The sequence below is a fragment of the Schistocerca nitens genome, chromosome 1, assembly GCF_023898315.1.
Source record: "Schistocerca nitens isolate TAMUIC-IGC-003100 chromosome 1, iqSchNite1.1, whole genome shotgun sequence".
NCBI lineage: Eukaryota > Metazoa > Arthropoda > Insecta > Orthoptera > Acrididae > Schistocerca > Schistocerca nitens.
In genome coordinates this window covers 152959295-152977803 of record NC_064614.1, presented here as the reverse complement: position 1 = coordinate 152977803, position 18509 = coordinate 152959295, and the positions used below count along the sequence as shown (strand labels likewise).

Here is an 18509-nt window from a genome sequence, read left to right as displayed (position 1 = left end):
AAATGAAAGAGGAAGCCGCATGGTAGAATTTTGCGCAGAGCATAACTTAATCATAGCTAACACTTGGTTCAAGAATCATGAAAGAAGGTTGTATACATGGAAGAATCCTGAAGATACTAGAAGATATCAGATAGATTATATAATGGTAAGACAGAGATTTAGGAACCAGGTTTTAAATTGTAAGACATTTCCAGGGGCAGATGTGGACTCTGATCACAATCTATTGGTTATGAACTGTAGATTAAAACTGAAGAAATTGCAAAAAGGTGGGAATTTAAGGAGATGGGACCTGGGTAAAATGAAAGAACCAGAGGTTGCACAGAGTTTCAGGGAGAGCATAAGGGAACAAGTGACAGGAATGGGCGTAAGAAATACAGTATAAGAAGAATGGATAGCTTTGAGGGATGAAATAAGGAAAGCAGCAGAGGATCAAATAGGTAAAAAGACGAGGGCTAGTAAAAACCCTTGGGTAACAGAAGAAATATTGAATTTAATTTATGAAAGGAGAAAAATAAAAATGCAATAAATCTAGCAGGCAAAAAGGAATACAAACGTCTCAAAAATGATATTGACAGGAAGTGCAAAATGGCTAATTAGGGATGGCTAGAGGACAAATGTAAGGATGTAGAGGCTTATCTCACTAGGGGTAAAATAGATACTGCCTACAGGAAAATTAAAGAGACCTTTGGAGAAAGGAGAACCACTTGCATGAATATCAAGACCTTTGATGGAAACCCAGTTCTAAGCAAAGAAGGGAAAGCAGAAAGGTGGAAGGAGTATATAGAGGGTCTATACAAGGGCGATGTACTTGAGGATAATATTATGGAAATGGAGGAGGATGTAGATGAAGATGAAATGGGAGATATGATACTGCATGAAGAATTTGACAGAGCACTGAAAGACCTGATTCAAAACAAGGCCCCCGGAGTAGACAACATTCCATTAGAACTACTGACAGCCTTGGGAGAGCCAGTCCTGACAAAACTCTACCATCTGGTGAGCAAGATGTATGAGACAGGCGAAATACCCTCAGACTTAAAGAAGAATATAATAATTCCCATCCAAAAGAAAGCAGGGGTCGACACATGTGAAAATTACCGAACTATCAGTTTAATAAATCACAGCTGCAAAATACTAACGCAAATTCTTTACAGACGAATGGAAAAACTGGTAGAAGCCGACCTCGGGGAAGATCAGTTTGGATTCCGTAGAAATATTGGAACACGTGAGACAATACTGACCCTACAACTTATCTTAGAAGAAAGATTAAGGAAAGGCAAACCTATGTTTCTAGCATTTGTAGACTTAGAGAAAGCCTTTGACAATGTTGACTGGAATACTCTCTTTCACATTCTGAAGGTGGCAGGGGTAAAATACAGGGAGGGAAAGGCTATTTACAATTTGTACAGAAACCAGATGGCAGTTATAAGAGTCAAGGCATATGAAAGGGAAGCAGTGGTTGGGAAGGGAGTGAGACAGGGTTGTAGCCTATCCCCAATGTTATTCAATCTGTATATTGAGCAAGCAATAAAGAAAACAAAAGAAAAGTTTGGAGTAGGTATTAAAATCCATGGAGAAGAGTAAAAACTTTGAAGTTTGCCAATGACATTGTAATTCTATCAGAGACAGCAAAGGAATTGGAAGAGCAGTTGAATGGAATGGACAGTGTCTTGAAAGGAGGATATAAGATGAACATCAACAAAAGCAAAACGAGGATAATGGAATGTAGTTGAATTAAGTCGGGTGATGCTGAGGGAATTAGATTAGGAAATGAGACACTTAAAGTAGTAAAGGAGTTTTGCTATTTGGGGAGCAAAATAACTGATGATGGTCGAAGTAGAGAGGATATAAAATGAAGACTGGCAATGGCAAGGAAAGCGTTTCTGAAGAAGAGAAATTTGTTAACATCGAGTATAGATTTAAATGTCAGGAAGTCGTTTCTGAAAGTATTTGTATGGAGTGTAGCCATGTATGGAAGTGAAACGTGGATGATAAATAGTTTCGACAAGAAGAGAATAGAAGCTTTCAAAATGTGGTGCTACAGAAGAATGCTGAAGTTTAGATGGGTAGATCACATAACTAATGAGGAGGTATTGAATAGAACTGGGGAGAAGAGGAGCTTGTGGCACAACTTGAATAGAAGAAGGGATTGGTTGGTAGGACATGTTCTGAGACATCGAGGGATCACCAATTTAGTATTGGAGGGCAGCGTGGAGGGTAAAAATCGTAGAGGGAGACCAAGAGATGAATACACTAAGGAGATTCAGAAGGATGTAGGCTGCAGTAGGTACTGGGAGATGAAGAAGCTTGCACAGGATAGATTAGCATGGAGAGCTGCATCAAACCAGTCTGAGGACTGAAGACCACAACAACAACAACAAGGAAGGAGACCTGAAGCAGGCAATGTAATGACAAATTTGCCAGGCATTTGAGGATAATGTGTGTAATTAGGCCCTGGCCTGTACTATGTCTAGAAGAGGATGGCTTTCATTACAAAAAGTGAGCATTATATTTGACCTAGGATGTTGAAAAGCAAAGTGATAGCTAAAAGCATATTTATTTTCATGAATAATTATCAAGGTGCATTTGCTTATCAATTCTAGCTTACAGACAATTTCACTAAAATAATAATCACAATCTTTAAGTAACATAACAGTTAACTTAAACTGTCTGTTAATATATAGCTGAGCCCACCCCACAAATCCTTAAGGTTAGCTGGATAATAGGAGCTGTGGAAGATGATATCCTTTAGTTCATTCCTCTGATGATCTCTCCAATACCTTGAAACAAGTTACATTGTAAGGAAGGGTAAAGGTGAATAAGACAAATACAGATGGACAAAATACCAGATTGCAATAACATAAATTCTAGAACTGGGGATTGTAGAAACCAGTCACTCAAACAAATCTAAAAGGACACTAATACTTTAAATTTTATAAAAACAAAAAGCATGAATTGTAGCAAAAACAGTGTATCTAATGATGAAATGAAACCAGTACACTATATTGCTCTGTTTATAATGTTATTTTTGGATATTCTTTACTTTAGTTATGGCATATTCAATATTTACATACTACAGTCTCTGATGATTAATTAAAAGGTACATGTAGACATCAGTTTCAGCAGACTATTAGAAGGAAAAACAATGACAACAATATGTGTAGTATTTTCATTTTGATGCAGTAAGACAAATCATACCTCACATCGCATATCACCAACAGCTCTATGAAGTGCTGTACAACCATGGTCATCTTTGAGATTCACATCTGCCCCAGAATCAATCAACAATTTGAAGATCTGAAAATAGCAAACACAGTCATGTAGAGTGAGAATATTCATAAAATCATAATATAACAAAACTTATTACCAACTTGAAAGTTCAGCTAACAAACAAAAATGAGTAACAGTAATGAAAACAGCTAACACAAAAGTGAATTCAAATAATTCATCAGTAGTCATTTTGTATACTGATTTCTGTGCTGGATCCACAGATTCTTCCTGTTACACTGATGCACTATGTACATGGCTGAGTAAATATGTATTCCTGTAGTGCACAGATTACTGCATCCAATAATAACTATGAGCAGGTGTATTTACAAGACCTGAATTCTGCAATGGCGCATAGACAGTAGTTGAAAACTGTCTCTTTTAAAGTAGCACTTTTTTCTTTAAATTAATTTGTTAATTACAATCATATAAAGCCTGTGAAAGATAACAGGTAATTCCCTTTACTTACTATCTAAGCAAACACTGCTCATGCGATCAAAAGTTTTGGAGACAGAAAAGCAAAAAAGCAGTGTCAAACATTTCTTCTATAAGACAAATGGGAAAGATACAGCACAATAAGAAAATAGTACAACAATAAGGATGTAGGGAAAAGAAAACTTATCTCTCTCTGTAGCCACAATTTTGAGTGATTTATTCTTCTTTCCAACACTTGCATTAATCACTTTTTATTTTTCCCATCTAATACTTGTCTTTTTATATTAACAAAAATTATTGAAGATCTTAAAAGCTAAATATTCAAATACATCATTAAAGGAGCATGTTTCTATATATATTTTTGCAACTTGAGAAAGTCATAATTATTTTTAAGATTTTCATATTTAACAGTGAAAAATCAACTAAATTGCATTTTGTTGATCTTCTGTGGCTGTTACACAGCCATGGTCCACAAATGTATAACGGGTGGAGAAAAAATTTGCAAAACAATACACAGGTAACTTGTGTGGCAGATTTTTATTAATTATAACATGCAATTGTTCTTCCTTATGAGGTGAGTGGAATCTGAGATGGGTGAACTAAACTTATTAAATACTTTTATATGAATTTTCCTTTGCTTGTGTTTATTTTTGTTTATGAGACAACATTTTTTTACAACAGTAACTTTGTCACTTAGAACAGATAACCAAGGCTCCTTGACATAAGCATCAAATGTGATTGTGAAATAAGATATATGTTGTGTAGCGGCAGTCGACTCAGCATGAGTCGACCACCACCTTTGTGAGGATGAACTTCATGGATTTGTTATTCTAGAGTGTACTTTTCAGCCAAGTTTTGTACATCATCACTATTTCTCACTGCAAGGATTTTGTAAGGTAAAGTGTATATAAGTAAAAAGTGTGGACTGCCAGTCCCCAAAAATCACTCTTCCCTCCTCATCCCATCTGGTAAGTCTCCCCTGACTCACAGTTTTGTGTGACTTTCCCAAAATCTACCGCTTTTCCTAGACCTCCCCAGTCTTTTTCCTTCACCCCTCTTCCTTCCTCTTCAACCCTTCCACCTGAAGATGGAGCCACAGGCTCCAAAAGCTTGCCTAATTATAACTTTCTTTTCACTTGGTGAGTAGATTTTTTATCTATCCAATTCAACAGTGTATACTGTTGGATTCCTTTATAATTTACAGAGATTTTCAATTTGTTGCTTATTGTTACACAGAGTTGCCAGGTGTCACTCCCCCCTCCCCCTTTCTTTCACAAACAGTGTAATTTGTAAGTGTTACTCCACATTGATCCTTTGTTCCACCTACTTAATAGATTTCATGGTTAACTATACAGTTAAAACTGAAGAACACAGTGAGCATAACCTTTAAATTTGATCACACTTGTCCAAATTTTTTTAGTCTTGGTGATCCAAAATGCTTCCATTGGGGTGATTGCTCCTTAGTTTCAATGACATATCCATAAACCTATGTTCCATCGGCTGTTATGACACATTTCACATTAGTTCTGCATCATTGTTTACTTCATGTAGCTATTGCCAAACAACTTGCAAACTCCACTGTTTTGCTCAAAATTCAACAATTTTAGAACAAATACCCAAAACATCCACAAATATTTTTTGGAATGAGCCAATTGATATTTAAACACCATCAGTGATAACACTGACTGCGATTTTCTGACTGTTCATAATTGTTTCTTTCAATTTTTCCAGAATTTAACCTGTTGATGGTGCAATGATGAGCCAAAGGCACTGTTAAATGTCTTTTCTGTATTCCTTAAAACACTAATACCATTCACAAAACCAGATTTAATCATAGCAAACTTACCAAAGGTAATCTTTACATTTTTTTACATCAGTAGATCTATTTTTACAAGGATATAGGACATGTCAAAGTATTAACAAATTTATGATATGGTTATAATAGAGGGAAACATTCCATGTAGGAAAAATATATCTAAAAACAAAGATGATGTGACTTACCAAATGAAAGTGCTGGCAGGTCGACAGACACACAAACAAACACAAACATACACACAAAATTCAAGCTTTCGCAACAAACTGTTGCCTCATCAGGAAAGAGGGAAGGAGAGGGAAAGACGAAAGGATGTGGGTTTTAAGGGAGAGGGTAAGGAGTCATTCCAATCCCGGGAGCGGAAAGACTTACCTTAGGGGGAAAAAAGGACAGGTATACACTCGCACACACACACATATCCATCCACACATATACAGACACAAGCAGACATATTTAGAGACAAACTCTTTGTCTCTAAATATGTCTGCTTGTGTCTGTATATGTGTGGATGGATATGTGTGTGTGTGTGTGCGAGTGTATACCCATCCTTTTTTCCCCCTAAGGTAAGTCTTTCCGCTCCCGGGATTGGAATGACTCCTTACCCTCTCCCTTAAAACCCACATCCTTTCGTCTTTCCCTCTCCTTCCCTCTTTCCTGATGAGGCAACAGTTTGTTGCGAAAGCTTGAATTTTGTGTGTGTGTTTGTGTGTCTGTCGACCTGCCAGCACTTTCATTTGGTAAGTCACATCATCTTTGTTTTTAGATATATTAACAAATTTAGATCAATTTAAAATAAGCTAATTCATATACACATATATTTACAGACTTCTAGTTAGAGACAATCATTAGATTTACTCCTGGTATACAATACTTTTTTTACAAATAACTTATTAAACAATGTAATGGCACATTGTTCACTCATATCTCTTCGATGCACTTTATTCCGTTCTTGTAGCAAAATGTAATTATGTTTCTGATCCATTTAACGCAACATAAATAATAGCCAATACCAACAACATACAAGTAGTCTTTTACACAGGTGACAACAGACTAAACATTTGATGTGGCTAACAATGTACAACTACACTTTAGTCATGTTTACCCACACAACAATGAAAAAACTGCACAAATCCTGCTAATACAGAAAAATAATGTCTATTTGTTGGAACAAAGTAGATACATGACAGATCTCACTTATATTTCTTAATTAAGTTGTAGTGGTTCATCTATTAAAACTGTATTGTTCTCATCTCACTTCACAGATTTTATTTATGCGGCATTTCTGCTGCAAGGTGAATGTATACACACACAAAAATATGTAGCTGCCATGGAAACATGTATGTCATTTCCTTGTTTATGGGTCATGTAGAGGGTCCTATTCTACCCACTCAACAATTTAAAAAACTTGCCTCGTACATGTATCTTGATCCTCTCTCTATGATTCATACTTGTGGCAAGGATACTCACTTCTCTTTCTTCCAGAACCTCAATAGCTATTTTCAAATCTTTTTCACCTGGCCATTCTCAGCTCAGTGGACCAACTTACTAAATACTGATTCAACTTACTAAATACTGATTAATATCTGTTTGATAGACTTATAAAAAATCTTTCCATATCGAACACACTAACTACAAGTAATACCTACCATAGAGCCTTAGCCACCCTAAGTAGTGCATCTGCATTGGAAAGCAAGAGTTACCCGAATATACTGATACTTTTCCCAAATCTTTACAGACAGACAATAGCTTGCCCATCTGTCCCCATGAACCAGAGACCTTGCAGCAGCAGTGTGGCTTGCTTGCAGCAGAGACACAGATAGCTGTACCATAGGTGCAACCACGTCAATGAGGTTTCTGTAGAAGAGAGGCCAGACTAACATTTCACATCTGAATAGGGGTAGTGAAATAGTCAGTAGCTTCAAGGTCAACACTATGTGTGACTAGTTGATCTAGCCTTATAACATTAGCAAACATGACCTTGCTATGCTGCTGCTGTGAATAGCTGAAAGCAACAAGAAACTACAGCCATTATATTTCGTGAGGACAGGCAGCTCTACTATATGCTTTACTAATTATAACAACATTTTGGGCATATTTTCACATTTGGTACTCCAGGCAGAGACAACTCAGGAGGCTGTCATAGTAGAAATCCTTGGATAACACAAAAGTATTATATTGATAAAAGAAGAAGGCCTAAAAATACAGCAAATGAATCAGGCAAAAGTAAATACAAACATCGGAAAATGAGACGACAAAATGGGCAAAACGGCTAATGAGAAATCTCTACAGGATAAATGCAAAGCTGTAAAAACATGCATAACTGTGGTGAAAGTAGCTGCCACATAAAAAAAAGATCTTTGGAGGAAAGAGAAGCAATGCATGAATATCAAGAGCTCATATTGAATGAAACTAAGCAAAGATGGGAAGGATGAAAGTTGGATGGAAAATACAGATGTGCTACACAAATCAAATTATCTTAAAAACAATATTCTGAAAAGGAAGGAGAAGTAGAGACAGATGAAATGCAAAATGTGATAATGCAAGAATTTCACAGAAAACAGTAAGACCTAAGTTGAAACAAGAATTGTGGGGTAGATGACAGTCCCTCAGAATTACTGAGATCCTAGGGAGTATATATTGTGACATAAGTATTCCACCTGGAATGCAAGACAGATAAGATATGCAGTGAGCAAGGTCAGTTAGGATTCTAGAGAACACATCAGACAATATTGACTCCATGAGTTATCTTGCAAGACAGACCGAAGAGACAAACCTATGTTTCTAGCATTTATATATTTAGGGATAGCTTATTAAAAATCTGCCTGGAATGTTTTCTTTGAAATTCTGGAGCTAGCAGGGATAAAATCTACATCTACATTTGCATATAAACTCTGCAAACAACTATATGGTGCATGGCTTCTTGTACCATTACTAGTCATTTCCTTTTCTGTTCTATTTGCAAATGGAATAAAGGAAAAACAACTGTCTGTATCCCTCTCCACAAGCCCTAATTTCTCTTATATTGTCTTCATGGCCCTTGTACAATTTATACATTGGCAGCAGTAGAATCATTGTGCAGTCAGCTACAAGAACTGGATGTCTAAATAGTCACACATTGAGCTTTTGGCCAGTGTCTTCTTCAAGAAATAAAAGAAAACACACACAAATTCATACATGCAAGCACACCTCACCCACACCTGACCGCTATCTCTAGCAACCCCTGCCACAATGCAACTGTCACTTTTAGCGAAAGCAGCAATCCAGAATGGGGCATGGACGTGGGAGGGGAAGTAGGTATGGTTGGGAGAGAGAAGAGTGCTGTCTTGCAGAATGTGCACAGACTAGATGATGAATGGACAAGGCTGCCAAGTGCAATGATGGGAGGCTGAGGAGAATGAGAGTTGGGAGGGGAGTGGGACAGGGGAGTGGAAAAAGGCAGAAGCAGAGAATGGGACATTTGATGGGTGCACTGGCAGAGAGTGGCACACAGTGAGGGTGAGGGCATGTGAACTGGGAGGAGCTGATATGGTAAAGAGGGTGCAAATCATTGGGTGGAGGGTGTGAGAACAGCAGGTTATTGTAGGCTAAGGCTGGGGTAATTTTGGAAGCAGAGAATGTGTTGTAAGGATAGCTCCCATCTGCACAGTGCAGAAAACTCATGTTGGAGGAGAAGATCCAAACAGCCCAGGTTGTGAAGTACCCATTGAAATAAAATATATTATGTTCAGCTGCATGTTGTGCCACAGTGTGGTCCACTTTATTCTTGGCCATTCATCCCAGTGGTCACCTGGTTGGTAGTCATGCCAATACAAAAGGCTGTCACAATGACTGAAGCAGAGCAGGTAAATGATATGGCTGATTTCACAGGTGGCTTGGACTCTGATTTGGAAGGATGAGCCTGTGACAGGACTGGAAAAGGAAGTGCCGGATGGGTGGATTGGGTAGGTCTTGCACTTGGGTCTTCCACGAGGATATGGATGGGTGGGAAGGATCTTCAGTAAGATGTCCCACATTTCAGGATATTGTGATAGATAATCAAAGCTCTGACAGACAGGCTCAGTTGTCCCAGTCCAGGGTGATATTGGGTGACAACTGGGACGCTACTTCGCAGCTGGTTCTAAGGGGTGGTGGGACGACTGGAGGTGTATGGGGATATGGCAGGGGGGATAGTGCTGTCTCTTAAGAGCTTTGTGAGATCTTTAGCACACTGGGAAGGGAGTTCTTCTGGTTCTGAGACAAATTTGAGAACAACAACAACTTCCTTGGATGACATTAAATTCACAAATTTTGCTACAAATGCTTCAGAAACTTAATGTTAAAATTTTGACAGTAGAGAAAATGTCTGACTTCACTCTCTGCACTTTGACTGGTAAATGTTCATCACAAAAACTCAAAACTATTGCCTATCCTTTAAAACCCCCATCTGTACTCCACCAGTACTCTGCTACCAAAGTAACTGCTTCCTATGTGTACAGACTGAATAATATCCCTGATAATATTCAAAACGTATACTGACAAATCAGTGAAGGAAACCAAGAAGTGATTTGGAACCAGACATAAGGTGCTGGGAATAAAAAAGTAACAAACTGTGAGGTTTTACAGTGACACTGTTATTCTATCACATACAGAAAAGACTTGAAGGATCAGTTAAAAGGAACTTACAATGTCTTGAAGAGAGGTAATTAGATGAATATTAGCATAGGTAATGGAATATAGTCAAATCAAATCAAGTGGTCATGTGGGAATTGGATTTGAAAATGAGACACTGAGAGTGGTAGATGAGTGTTCCTATTTCAGTAGCAAGATAACTGACAATACTGAAGGAGAGATGAGTTAAAATGTCAGCTGGCAATAACAAGAAAAGGTTTCCTGCAAAAGAGAAATATGCTAATACGAAATATAAATTTAAGTGCTACCAATTTTTTTATGAAAGAATTTGTTTGGATTGTAGCTTTCAACACATGGGAAATGTGTGCAACAAGCACTATAGACAAGATGAAAATGGAAATTTTTGAAATTTTGTGCTACAGTAGAATACAGAATATTGTATGGTTAGATTTGATAATTAATGGAAAGGTACTTACTGGTATCAGGGAAAAAAATAAATTTATGGCACAAGTTGACTAAGAAGTTTCAGCTGGAAAGGGGGGGGGGGGGGCAGCAAGCCAGTTCATATTTCATATGGATGTAGGTTGCAATGCAGAGATGAAGACATTTGCACTGGATGGACTAGCAAGAGGAGCTGGCAGCCCTGCAGCCAGGCGACTAGCGCAAGTTTTGGTGTTCTCGTAAAGATAGGTCATTTTAGATTTTAATAACATTTAGTTTACTACTGATTACATGGTAAACAGATGCATTAGTGTGCTTTTTAAGTGTACCATTAAGGGCTTCAATTTTCTTTAAGTAATATACACTCCTGGAAATTGAAATAAGAACACCGTGAATTCATTGTCCCAGGAAGGGGAAACTTTATTGACACATTCCTGGGGTCAGATACATCACATGATCACACTGACAGAACCACAGGCACATAGACACAGGCAACAGAGCATGCACAATGTCGGCACTAGTACAGTGTATATCCACCTTTCGCAGCAATGCAGGCTGCTATTCTCCCATGGAGACGATCGTAGAGATGCTGGATGTAGTCCTGTGGAACGGCTTGCCATGCCATTTCCACCTGGCGCCTCAGTTGGACCAGCGTTCGTGCTGGACGTGCAGACCGCGTGAGACGACGCTTCATCCAGTCCCAAACATGCTCAATGGGGGACAGATCCGGAGATCTTGCTGGCCAGGGTAGTTGACTTACACCTTCTAGAGCACGTTGGGTGGCACGGGATACATGCGGACGTGCATTGTCCTGTTGGAACAGCAAGTTCCCTTGCCGGTCTAGGAATGGTAGAACGATGGGTTCGATGACGGTTTGGATGTACCGTGCACTATTCAGTGTCCCCTCGACGATCACCAGTGATGTACGGCCAGTGTAGGAGATCGCTCCCCACACCATGATGCCAGGTGTTGGCCCTGTGTGCCTCGGTCGTATGCAGTCCTGATTGTGGCACTCACCTGCACGGCGCCAAACACGCATACGACCATCATTGGCACCAAGGCAGAAGCGACTCTCATCGCTGAAGACGACACGTCTCCATTCGTCCCTCCATTCACGCCTGTCGCGACACCACTGGAGGCGGGCTGCACGATGTTGGGGCGTGAGCGGAAGACGGCCTAACGGTGTGCGGGACCGTAGCCCAGCTTCATGGAGACGGTTGCGAATGGTCCTCGCCGATACCCCAGGAGCAACAGTGTCCCTAATTTGCTGGGAAGTGGTGGTGCGGTCCCCTACGGCACTGCGTAGGATCCTACGGTCTTGGCGTGCATCCGTGCGTCGCTGCGGTCCGGTCCCAGGTCGACGGGCACGTGCACCTTCCGCCGACCACTGGCGACAACATCGATGTACTGTGGAGACCTCACGCCCCACGTGTTGAGCAATTCGGCGGTACGTCCACCCGGCCTCCCGCATGCCCACTATACGCCCTCGCTCAAAGTCCGTCAACTGCACATACGGTTCACGTCCACGCTGTCGCGGCATGCTACCAGTGTTAAAGACTGCGATGGAGCTCCGTATGCCACGGCAAACTGGCTGACACTGACGGCGGCGGTGCACAAATGCTGCGCAGCTAGCGCCATTCGACGGCCAACACCGCGGTTCCTGGTGTGTCCGCTGTGCCGTGCGTGTGATCATTGCTTGTACAGCCCTCTCGCAGTGTCCGGAGCAAGTATGGTGGGTCTGACACACCGGTGTCAATGTGTTCTTTTTTCCATTTCCAGGAGTGTAGCAGAAAATGTGAAAAGATCATACAGTTGAGTTATAGCCGTATTTTCTGTTTGCATTTTGCTGCAGCAAATCTATAGAATTTCATTTAATTGTTTTTTGCTTTCTCCAGCAATTTAACTGTAGCACACCTCTTCATTATTTAACTCACATTTCTGGAAAGTAGCATAAAGTTTTAGTGGTTGTTTCATAAACTTTGTACTGTTGTTTTTGTTTACATATAGGCCAATTTTGTGGAATCATATTCTCACGTTTATCATTTAACTGACTTATTCTTAAGAAACTATTATGTTTATCATAAGTCCTGACACAAGTGGGGCACTTTTGGGGTTCTTCCTTTTTTGAAACATTGGAGGTTACACTTCCCTACAGCTTAGGTCTTCGTGGCAAACGAATCTGCTCCAGTCCTGAATCCCTGAACCATTACACCAATAACCCGAAAACAGCTTTTGCATTCCACAACTACCCTCCCGACCTGGTACAGAAGCAAATAACCAGAGCCACTTCCTCATTCCCTCACACCCACAACCTCCCACAGAAAAACCCCAAAAGTGCCCCTCTTGTGACAGGATACTTTCCAGGACTGGATCAGACTTTGAATGTGGCTCTCCAGCAGGGATACGACTTCCTCAAATCCTGCCCTGAAATGAGATCCATCCTTCATGAAATCCTCCTCACTCCACCTAGAGTGTCTTTCCAGCATCCACCTAACCTTCGTAACCTCTTGGTTCATCCCTATGAAATCCCCAAACCACCTTCCCTACCCTCTGGCTCCTACCCTTGTAACCGCCCCCGGTGTAAAACCTGTCCCATGCACCCTCCCACCACCACCTACTCCAGTCCTGTAACCCGGAAGGTGTACACAATCAAAGGCAGAGCCACGTGTGAAAGCACCCACGTGATTTACCAACTGACATGCCTACACTGTGAAGCCTTCTATGTGGGAATGACCAGCAACAAACTGTCCATTCACATGAATGGACACAGGCAGACAGTGTTTGCTGGGAATGAGGATCACCCTGTGGCTAAACATGCCTTGGTGCACGGCCAGCACATCTTGGCACAGTGTGACACTGTCCGGGTTATCTGGATACTTCCCAGTGACGCCAACCTATCAGAACTCCAGAGATGCGAACTTGCCCTTCAATATATTCTCTCTTCCCGTTACCCACCAGGCCTCAAACTCCGCTAATTTCAAGTTGCCGCCCCTCATACCTCACCTGTCAATCAACAACATCTTTGCCTCTATACTTCCGCCTCGTCTGAGATCTCTGCCCAACCTCTTTGTATTTACATATGTCTGCTTGCGTATGTATATGTGCGGATGGATATAAGTGTGTGTGTGTGTGTGTGTGTGTGTGTGTGTGTGTGTGTGTGTGTATACCTGTCCTTTTTTCCCCCTAAGGTAAGTCTTTCCGCTCCCAGGATTGGAATGACTCCTTACCCTCTCCCTTAAAACCCACATCCTTTTGTCTTTCCCTCTCCTGCCCTATTTCCTGATGAAACAACCTTGGGTTGCAAAAGCTTGAAATTTTTGTGTGTGCTTCTGTGTTTTAGCAAGTTTCCTTATCTAACATTGTTAAACTCTAACTTCTTCACCATTTCAATGCAGTAATGTGTTCATTGTAAATAAGTATTGTAATAGTTCTATTATATATTTATTACCTTGTAAATAAAAACACATTTTTTAATTTTAAATTCAGTGCATTAATGCAATCTTAGTAAATGAGTGTTGTAAAATGATTCTTTCATATAATGTTAAAAAATAAAAAAAAATTAAAAAAAATGAAGATCATTCCACTTGGGACCTGTGGAAGGTACTTTAATTAGCTTATCTGTCTGAGTTGTAAATATTTGTCATGTATTATTGTTTTTCTGATATGTTCTACATCCTGAAGGACCTCCACACTATGGATAAATTGGAATGAAAGTAAAGCTAATCTAATCAATGACAGCAACATCACACCAATCTTTGGACTGAAGACAACAATGACACTAATCTGTAAACAAATACCCATTGGAATTCCAAACTGTAAATGTGAAGAACCTGTCAGCTATTGGTTGGCACTCATCTTACTCATCTGAGTCAATCACCATTACTAATCACCAGCCAGTAGACATCCACTGTTAGTTGAAGGCCTTCTATAGACTATTATAAGACTTACAATCTTCAACAATATAAATTCATGGGGCTCCCACACGTCAACTTATTGTCTTATTTCTTGGAATCTAACAAACAACACCATTGGTCCATCTAGTATCCATTCCCCTGGATTCCCCTGGTCACATATCACTCTCATCTCTATTTTATTTTCATTACAGTCATAAGCACCCTCCCACTCATGTTTGTTCCCTGATCTATTTGTTAGTTTTCCTGTCTCAGCTAGTATCAAATTTCTAGCATGGACCTCTATATTGTTCACTGTGCAGTTACTAGTTTTTGAATGGTTTACACATGAAATGTCAACCCCTTACTGCCGTAAGTCAACAGTGATAACACACACTGATAAAAAAATTTCCTTTTTTGAAACATCAGAGGTTACACTTTGAAAGCTCTATTTACAATGCCAACAAAAACATGAAGCACCCTAAATACATAGCTGAATATCGATGTAAGTTTGTAGACATACATAACATCAGTGAGTCTCTAAATGATTACAGCTGGAATGACCCATGACAAGTAAATCAGCCACGAGAGTGTATTAGAGTTGGTCATGTTTAGTGTTTTTACTAGGCCTGGTAGGGTATTTAAGGGGCATGAACAACATCAGATGTTGAGTGACCTCTGTGAAGTACATGGAGATGCTGCATGCTTATGTGAGATAGCATAATCAGCACCCCATAGATTTTTAAAGGGAGCTCATTGGGGGCCTCCATTTGGCCTGCTAATCAGATCATGCAACATCCATATTTGGAGGCATTTGGATGTGACAGTAGCCTAGTTTTGGGCCATTTGGAAATGTGATGGTAGGCGTATTTGTTTTCAAGTTTCTGGATAACTATATTTGACCACTACAAAGGAGAATCATCATATTTTGCACCAAACATTGCTTTGCAACACCTTTGTGTCTAAACCTGATAACAAGTACTGAACTACCAGGAAGATTACTTGTCAACTCATACCACTGGTTGGACACTAGCAGCAGCCAGTGTAGTCTGCTGTTAATACCAAAACACAAATCACTGTATCTGGGTGGTGCTGTGACCAGGAAGCATGGACTGCTGATGAATGGTGTTGCATTGTTAGTTGGTTGGTTGGTTGATTTGGGGGAAGGGACCAAACAGCGGGATCATTGGTCCCATTGGATTAGGGAAGGATGAGGAAGGAAGTTAGACATGCCCTTTCAAAGGAACCATCCTGGCATTTGCCTGAAGTGATTTCAGGGAAATCATGGAAAACCTAATTCAAAATGGCTGGACACGGGTTTGAACTGTCATCCTCCTGAGTGAGAGTCCAGTATGCTAACCACTGCACCACCTCACTCAGTGTCTTGTACTGTGTTCAGCAATGAATTACAGTTCTGTAATATACTGAATGGGCATAACCTGTGAGTATGGCAGCAACCTGAGCAGAGATCTCATTCCTTTAATGTTTTGAAGAGGCACAGTAGTGTTGTTCCTAACATCATGGTATGGGGAGACATCAAGATGACTTCATGTCAGAACTGGTAGTGACTGATAGAACTCTGTTGCCACAATAGTAAGTCATGGACATCCTCCATCCTTAAGTGTTACCTCTCATGCACCAGTATCGTGGTGACAGTTTTCAACAGGACCATATTACCCACACATGGCACATGTCTCTATGAACTATCTCCATGGTGCTGAGGTAGTCCCTTGGCCAGTAAGCTCCACAGATCTGTCCCGACTAGAACATTGGTGGGACTACCTTGGATCTTGGATGTCAACTCCTTTCTAGTGTCAACAGTTAGGATATCAAAGACCAGTTACAACAGTTGTAGACCAGCTTGCCTCAGGGGAGGATACAACAGCATTATCACACCCTTACCAACTAAATGCACCTAGACCAGAGGAGGTGCAGCATCACACCTGTAAGTGGGCTCATACTGCCAAGCTCTTTGTAAATTACACTCAATATTGTAATCAGTGAAGTGGCATCACACATCCTCTCAACCCACGATGTTACATTTCATTTTCTCCTTCCCTTCTGGATGCTTCACTTTTTTTATATCACGCAGTGTAGTTTAACAAATTCATTCCAAGCCATTTCCCCTTTGATCTTGATTTCTTTTCCTGTCAGTCCAGTTATTGTCTTCAGGTACTTACATAAAAACTATAGCAATTATTTAGCTTTATGGATTCTTGCTGCTTCCTATTAGATGTGTTCATTACACATTTATTGTCTTCCTATATTTAATTTTTTATACTGCCTATTACAAATTTGCTTACCTTTGGAGACCTAAGTGCCTCAAACAAAGGAGATTCCCCCGACAATTCATAATATACAGGTCCGCCTGCTTCATAGCACCCCTGCAAGAAAAGATAAACACAGTACTAAAGTACTACATTCTAATGTTATCAAATAGACTGGTTATACAATACTCAGAAGATGAACTTACCAAACATCTTATAGTGTGGCCTTTTTCTGTTGATGGCGAGTCTCTGTTAAAACTCTGTCTGCCATTTACATCTGCACCTTCAGCAATCATTCTATTTGTTTGCTAGAAAATGACGTAAATCATAAACAAAATTCATTATTAATATATTAACTTTTTATTTAATCCTACAGAGAATTCTTTGTCAAACTTAAGTGGCAAACATTCCATACTTTTCTGTATTATCACAAAGGAATTTGTTAGACAAGGTGTAATGCATTGCTGAACATCAGTAAATAACTTTCAATTATGAGTACAATACAGAAAAATGAGATTAGGCATCAATGTAATTATCTTGTCCTACAATCTCCACACATGACGACGTCACTATCAATGAAAGGGGTAGCCAGAGTGATTAGGTGCTTCTAGACTCCCAGGAAGTTCTACAATATTTCCATAATATATCTGATGAGGTTTGCAAATGAATAAAAATTTTCTGACAGGCAGAATTTAGCATGTTGTATTTGTTGGAGAGTCATCTGGAGACACTGAGAAGTATCTGCCATGCCCTAGGGATGTGTAATAGGATTGATACTGTTTGTGAAATTCTTTCAAATTCATAAGGAGGCAGGGGTAAAATACAGGGAGCAAAAGGCTATTTACAATTTGTACAAAAACCAGACAGCAGTTATAAGAGTTGAGGGGCATGAAAGGGAAGCAGTGGTTGGGAAGGGATTGAGACAGGGTTGTAGCCTATCCCCAATGTTATTCAATCTGTATATTGAGCAAGCAGTAAAGGAAATAAAAGAAAAATTTGGAGTGGGAATTAAAATCCACGGAGAAGAAATAAAACTTTGAGGTTTGCTGATGACATTGTAATTCTGTCACAGACAGCAAAGGACTTGGAAGAGCAGTTGAACATAATGGACAGTGTCTTGAAAGGAGGATGTAAGATGAACATCAACAAAAGCAAAACGACTATAATGGAATGTAGTCGAATTAAGTCAGGTGATGCTGAGGGAATTAGATTAGGAAATGAGACACTTAAAGTAGTAAAGGAGTTTTGCTATTTAGGGAGTAAAATAACTGATGATGGTCGAAGTAGAGAGGATATAAAATGTAGACTGGCAATGGCAAGGAAAGCGTTTCTGAAGAAGAGAAGTTTGTTAACCTCGAGTATTATTTAAGTGTCAGGAAGTTGTTTCTGAAAGTATTTGTATGGAGTGTAACCTTGAATGGAAGTGAAATGTGGATGATAAATAGTTTAGACAAGAAGAGAATAGAAGCTTTCGAATGTGGTGATACAGAAGAATGCTGAAGATTAGATGGGTAGATCACATAACTAATGAGGAGGTATTGAATAGAATTGGGGAGAAGAGAAATTTGTGGTATAGCTAGACTAAGAAGGGATCAGTTGGTAGTACATGTTCGGAGGCATCAAGGGATCACCAATTTAGTACTGGAGGGCAGTGTGGAGGGTAAAAATTGTAGAGGAAGACCAAGAGATGAATGCACTAAACAGATTAAGAAGGATGTAGGTTGCAGTAGGTACTGGGAGGTGAAGAAGCTTGCACAGGATAGAGCATCATGGAGAGCTGCAGCGAAC

General features: G+C 39.9%; 1 protein-coding gene across 1 annotated transcript in view; it reads right to left on the bottom strand.

Moving 5' to 3' along the window:
- The window catches only part of LOC126243870 (serine/threonine-protein phosphatase 6 regulatory ankyrin repeat subunit C-like), a 383629-nt gene that overhangs the window by 174453 nt on the left and 190667 nt on the right, over positions 1 to 18509 (bottom strand). Inside the window, exons 8-10 of the mRNA XM_049948195.1 lie at positions 16928 to 17029; positions 16758 to 16838; positions 3199 to 3297 (exon numbers count right to left, since the gene is read on the bottom strand). Of these exons, the coding sequence (XP_049804152.1) occupies positions 3199 to 3297; positions 16758 to 16838; positions 16928 to 17029 (282 nt within the window). The remainder of the gene's footprint in view (positions 1 to 3198; positions 3298 to 16757; positions 16839 to 16927; positions 17030 to 18509) is intronic.